General features: G+C 37.2%; 1 protein-coding gene across 1 annotated transcript; it reads left to right on the top strand.

The window, feature by feature from the left end:
* The first annotated feature begins 5,465 nt into the window (after positions 1 to 5,465).
* Positions 5,466 to 6,404, top strand: LOC138151114 (olfactory receptor 5p57-like). Its single transcript, XM_069074610.1, has one exon. It carries the CDS (start codon positions 5,466 to 5,468, stop codon positions 6,402 to 6,404), a length of 939 nt encoding a protein of 312 aa, XP_068930711.1.
* Positions 6,405 to 6,764: the final 360 nt, after the last annotated feature.

The raw sequence follows: 6,764 nt of genomic DNA, 5'->3' as shown, positions 1-6,764 counted from the left end.
GATGAAGCAATGAAAGAGTTCAAGGTTTTATGATGTGTGCTTCATTCATAAAACAGTGTTTCATTGACAGCTGACTGTGTAGTACTTTTGAATGTTATATTTGAGTGTGCTACATGACTCAACTGAATATATGTAAAAGTCCCTGGGAGACAGAACCCCAAGCCTTAGAAGCTGCCATACTTTTTATCAAAATGTGTAGTTTGTATTTCCATCTTTTAGATCTTCCCAACCTTTATATGTCCCTTACAACTTCCTGGATTCCTGTGTATGGGTTTGGATTTCCAATAACTCATAATTGCCTGGCTCAAGAGTTCCCACCCTTTGGATCCTGCATCTTGCTCTGCTTCTTAACTTGACTTTCCCTCCCCCAAATTCACTCAAATCAAACACCATTCAATACATTGAAAGCAAAATAAATATAAAGCAATGAGATCTAAAGTCAAAAGATGAAACTTGTCCTACTGTCTTATTTGACATGGCAGGCTAGAACACCTGAAAATTTTTGAAAGAAAGTACTTTCAACCTTCTCTGTTTTAAGCTCAGAGACACAAGAACGAATCACCTCATCAAACTCCAAAGCCTATTGTCTCCTTGCATGATCGGGGAGTGAATGATCCTTATCTCCTAGCCAACTGCTGATTCAGAGCATGTTTCAATTGTCCTATGGCAAAACTCTGTGTCATGCATCATAAATACTCCTACAAACCAGGGAAATTTTATCAAAAGCCTTAAAGACATTGTAAATATTGCCTTTACATGTGGCTGTTTCTCTTCACTGTGAATGGTCCCTTTATTCTAGGATCTAGGGTTTCTACTAAGCTGACCTTCATAAATGGTCTATCAGTCTCAGGTGTGTAAATATTTAATCATTATGAGTTATGTCCCAACCCCAAATGTATCTGGTGAGGTGAGGAGGACCAATTTTCATGCCTAGAGAACACTGTCACAGCCAGAATTGCTACATGTTGGTCCCAGAACAATTCTGGAGGGCTTCCATGGCAGATTATACTTTATAGGTTGGCTGTGTGACTATCCAATCTTGTTTTTCATTTTTAAGATCCTGGAAAAACAGAGACAAAGAACAAAACAAATGAAGGCCACTGAAAATTTAGAGAAATCCTTAGGCAACTCATCTGTATGTTTGCAATTTTCTCAATCCTAGTGGATTTCAAATGCCATTTTAATGATGTAGGCTATGTTTGGTGTTAAGGTGCTCAAGGGGTTATATCCCAAATGCTATGAAACCTAAAATAAATATGATGCTGCAATACAAAGATAATTCCTTGGGACCTAAAGTTACCTTCTTCTTGCGTCAGTAGGTATCATTACTGTTATTGGTTTTCCAATAAAATTACTTAGATATGATTTTTTATTTGTAGATCATTTCAGAGAGCCCTGGCTATACCTCTTGCCATGCCAGATTTTATATTGATTTCAGCTTTACATAGGGCTTTTATGCATCTCTTTTTATTTTTTTAAGAGCAAGGTACATTTCTGATTTGGGTCTTTATGTTCCAAGTCCCTTGTAGTTCTGTATTAAATCAGAGATTTGGAAGTGAGCTATATGTATGGAGCATTATTATAGCATTTTAGGAAGAAAATTCCAATCCAACGCAGGTCAAATTGTATATCCTGAAGCATCATTACAAACGGTAAGAGCCCGATTGAACATAAATAAGGACACATTAGGTAAAGATGTGTCAACACATAGGTGCGTTTATTTCATGTAATACTTCTGCCCCACTGACCCACCTTCTCAAATTTAGGATTTAGAGAGAGAGCAGTTTCACTGATATATTTTTCTGTTGATACAGTAGAAAAAGAATTGGATTTGATATGAGGATGTCTGAGTTTGTATCCCAGATCTGAGTATTATTAGCTCATCTGTGATCATGGGTAAGTGATTGAAACTCGGTGATCTTTAGTTACTTCCTCTATAAAATGAAGATAATTATTTTTCCTCTAAAAATCATGGGAGGAAAATAATTCATGAAATTTAAATTGTGGTATATAGTTATTAGTATTCCTATTATGTGATTATTATGATTACGTTACCAATGTAAGTAAGACTTGAAGTTTTCAAATGTAAATGGTTACCTTCACTTCATCTAACATTTTGTTATGCCACTAGGTACAGGGTCTTGTCGTAGTCATTGGTGATACAAGGAAAGAAAAAAAAAGAAGAAAAGCAGTTTTCAAACTGAGGAATTATTATTTTGTCCTCCAGGCAATAAGATATCTTGTCCAGATGTAAGTAGGAAGTCATGGTCAGCCATGTGTTTTAGGAAGATAATTTTGTAGTTTTTAAAAGACAGTTCAGAGGGAGGATAGACCAGACATCTGATGAAGAGGCTTTTGCAAAAGTTCAAGAGAGAAGAGATGAACTTGAATGGTGGCTGTGTGAATAGACATAAGAGGAGATGACATGTTTTGCAGATGTAGAAGTGGCAAAATTTAGCAGTTGACTAGATTGATAGAGAAAGATGTAGAGAAGATTAGAGGTCAACTCCAGGATTGCAAAATAGGCTGCTGGGAAGGATGGTGGGGCCTTCAACAGAAATAAAGAACTATTGAGATAAGTAGTTTTTGGCTTCAGGGTTGGGATAAGATGAATTCTCTTTTGGAATTGTCGAGTTTCAAATGTCTTTGGGACATCCAGGTGAAAATGCCCAGCAATTGGTGATGTGTGGATTAGAGTTCAGGGCTACATATATAGACTTGGAAGTCATCTGAATGAAGATGTTAATGGGATTCATGGAAGCTAATGAGCTCATTCAATTGCTTCAGTAAAAAAAAATTACTGTAGCTAGGTGGTACAGTAGAGAGAGTGCAGGCCCCAGAGTCAGGAAGACTCACTTTCCTGAGTACAAATCTGATCTCAGACATTTACTAGCTGTGTGACCCTGGGCAAGTCACTTAACCTTATTTGTCTCAGTTTCATCATCTGTAAAATGAGCTGGAGAAGGAAATGGCAACCCACTCCAGTGTCTTTGCCAAGAAAACCCCAAATGGGGCCACAACGTGTCAAACACAATTGAAAATGACTAAAGATATGGAAAAAAGGGCCTATGACAGAGCCTTGGAGCATAAGGTTAGTAGGCAGCCCAGGGCTCATAATCTGGTAAAAGAGACTGAGAAGGAAAGTCAGACAAGTGGGAGGAATATTAGTATCAGGAGAGAGCAGTGTCATGGAAACTTGTGAAGAGAAAGTATCCAAGAGTGAGTGATCTACTGTGTCGTATTCTATATAGAGGCCAAAAAAAATCAATCAACAAACACTGATTAAGAAATGATTATTTTTCAGTCATTTTGCTAGATGCTCAGGATAAGAGGACTGAAACAATCTCTATTCTCAAGGAATATAAATGAGGACTGTAAAATGCAATTAAGATATTATTGGTAAATTTGGAGAGAATACTTCCAGTGGAGTGATGGGGTCAAATATCAGATTGTAATAAGTTAAGTGGGAGGAGAGGAACTAGACTCCACAAAGCTAGGCCCCTCTTTCCCTTCCCCGCAAGACCTTGGCTAGGAAAGGGAAAAGGATGTCAGGGTAAAAGGAAAGTTTTTGAACGATGGAACAAAAGAAAGTCTATTTGTAGGCAGAAAAGAAGAATTTTGATAAGGAGATTAAGAACTGAAAGAATTTTTCATTGGGGAAAGTTTCAGGATGGCAAGGAGGCATGGGATTAGAGGAACATGTAGAGTTGGTCATGGAAAAAAGGACTATCTTTTTCAGAGATTGAAGCAAAGATAACAAAGGATAATCTTGAGGAGATTTGAATTGAAGAATAGGAAAAAAAAAAGGGGAGCCCATAGGGCCAGTATTTCTTTTGTCAGGAATAGGATGTAAAGTACTCTCTTTGGAGGGAATGATGAGGCAGGAGGTGTTGAGATACTGACTCAACAGTATATAAATTTTTATTGGATAAGAGCATTCTTTTCTGTTGTTGTCACAAAGAAGGAACTGACCATAGACAGACAGTGAATGTCATACTTAGGCTTTTTTCTAAACTGAACAGTATCTAACTACTTTATATTTTTTCTTACTGAACTTAGAAGAGAAGAAAAACGAGTTTAGCTGGGAATAATAAGGACATTCCAAGAAAAAGTAATATTTAAGATAATTTCTTTTATTTTGAATTTAACAAGTAGCAATAAATACAAATATTTAAAGATAGTTTTTTGAAAAAGAGAAATATGTTTATGTAAAGTTTAACAGGATGGTAACAATTTTTAAATTTGTGTCTTCATCTATACTTCCCCTTTTCCTTTGTGAATTTTGAAATTGTCACTCGATGATTTACCCATCCCCTCCCCTTATCACTTTACCAGTAAGTTAATTTTCCCCATTCCCTTTGGAAGCCCTTTTTTGTAACAGATATTTATAGTCTAGGAAAACAAATCAACAAATCAGCCATGTCTGATAATGCATGTCTCATTCACCCATTACTTCTCTGTCAAGAAGTGGTTCACAATAATTGCTCAGGTTTTGAAAGACATGATTTGTCACGACTTTGGTCTGATTTCTGAGATCTTTCAGTTATTTCCCCTCCCATGGCTATGGAGGTCATCACATAAACTCATCTTCTACTTTTCCTTGGTTCATTCTGCATCAGCTAATAAAAGCTTTTCCATATTATGCCAAAGCATATGGCACAGTAAATTGTTGCTACTTTCCTTATGACAGTTTGCTCAGCTATTCCTTCTGCTATTGAAGGTAAAAATATGTAAATGGGATATGATTACAGCAGGTTGGGCAAGTGCTTTCCATTATTTTGCCTAGAAACAGCACAGTTTCCACGGGAAATTTCCTACATTCCTTCAGGGATCAACATCAAGCCAAATGATGGCCCTTTGCAGTAATGCCAGATTCTAGGAGGAAAATACAATGAGAAGACTCAGAATCCAGATTCCCCAAACCTTCTCTCTTGTGATCTTAGAGCACAAGGGTCATCTTGGAAACCAGGAGTTTCCTAATAGTCAATTTTCATGAGAAGGACATCTTTAGTTATGGGAGGTGGTCCTTTGAGAGGTCAGGGTTCACAAGGCAGATTCTGTTGCTTTGGAAGGGATTAACAATTGTGGTTACTTGGTAGAACAGCATTTATACATTTGGATATGGTCTCTGCATTTATTTAAGAAAGGCTTCTGTGGTAGAAGTAAGCTATCATTTTCTCTTTTGCAGGCTTTTTCATACTGTCACAATGGGCACATTGGCAAATCATACAATATTGATATCAATGGGGAAAACTTAGAGGGAATAAATTTGTTTATCTCTCTTTGCTTATGAGCACCCTGCCACAGTGCATGGGAACTGAGAATTGGAGTAAAATAGTGGGATGGCATGTAGAGGTGGTCAGTGAGAGTTTCGTGAATACATCAATAAACATATACAAATGTTAGTCCTTTACTTTATTTTAATCTCCTTTTCTTCTGTCTAATAGGAACTCGTTCCAAGACAGATGTCTGGCAATAACTGCTCTGCTGTAACTGAATTCATTCTTTTGGGATTAACAGATGACCAAACCCTTTGTGTCATCCTCTTTGTGATGTTTCTGGGTGTCTATGCTGTCACCTTAGTTGGTAACCTTAGCATAATCATACTGATCCGAATGAGCTCCCAACTTCACACTCCAATGTATCTTTTCCTCAGTAACTTGGCTTTTGTGGATCTTGGATTTTCCTCATCTGTCACACCTCTCATGCTCACCAACTTCCTGGCAGATAAAATCTCAATCCCTTTGGGAGGCTGTGTAGCCCAATTTTGTTTTGCAGCCACTTTTGGTTCAGCTGAGTGCTTCCTGCTGGCTGTGATGGCCTATGATCGGTATGTGGCCATCTGTAACCCCTTGCTATATTCCACTAATATGTCTACTGCAGTCTGCACTCTCTTACTCACCACATCCTATCTGTGTAGTTGTATAAATGCTTGGATCTTCACTGGTTGCTTACTGAATCGTTCCTTCTGTGGACCCAATAAAATCAATCACTTTTTCTGTGATTATTCACCACTTTTGAAGCTTTCTACTTACCAAGATGATCTTGCTGAAATTCTTCCTGCTCTCTCTGGTGGGTCAGTACTTGTAATCACTGTGTTAATTATCATAATCTCTTATGTATATATCCTCTTCTCTGTCCTGAAGATAAACTCTGCTGAGGGGAGATCCAAAGCTTTCTCAACTTGCACCTCTCACCTCACGGCAGTGACTCTGTTCTATGGGACCCTTACCTTCATTTATATGATGCCTAAATCTAGCTACTCAACAGATGAGAATAAAGTGGTGTCTGTTTTCTACACCGTAATGATCCCCATGTTGAACCCCCTGATCTATAGTCTAAGAAACAATGAAGTAAAAGGGGCCCTGAGGAAACTGATAAGTAGGAAACACCTTTTTTCATGAATTCAACTAAATATAGCAAGTATTTATTTAGTACATATTATGAACGTGGAACTGTAATATGTTTGGAGAATACAAGGACAAAAATCAATGTCTTTGCCTATAAGGAGACCATATTTTACCAATGTAATGATTATTATTACTGTAGATGAGTGATACCATTCAATGGACTTTAGAAAAGGTATATATATATATGTATATATGTAATATAATTCATTTAAAGCATTAAATTGATTAACTTAAATGTTTATGCCAAGTTTCTGAAAATACATGCAATATTCCACAAACATGAACTTCCAACAAAGGAGTAAGGAAAGGTGTCTTCTCATAGCTCTTCTTTGTGTCTATGATTTGTTTTTGCTA

The sequence above is a fragment of the Petaurus breviceps genome, unplaced genomic scaffold (genome assembly GCF_028583685.1).
Source record: "Petaurus breviceps papuanus isolate PSGF00001 unplaced genomic scaffold, PetGlider_PUasm1.0 140, whole genome shotgun sequence".
Taxonomy (NCBI): domain Eukaryota; kingdom Metazoa; phylum Chordata; class Mammalia; order Diprotodontia; family Petauridae; genus Petaurus; species Petaurus breviceps.
This window is presented reverse-complemented; position numbering and strand designations above follow the sequence as displayed.

Excerpts from the sequence above, each read along its gene's own strand:
- LOC138151114 (XM_069074610.1), top strand. The coding sequence starts at position 5,466 with ATGTCTGGCAATAACTGCTCTGCTGTAACTGAATTCATTCTTTTGGGA.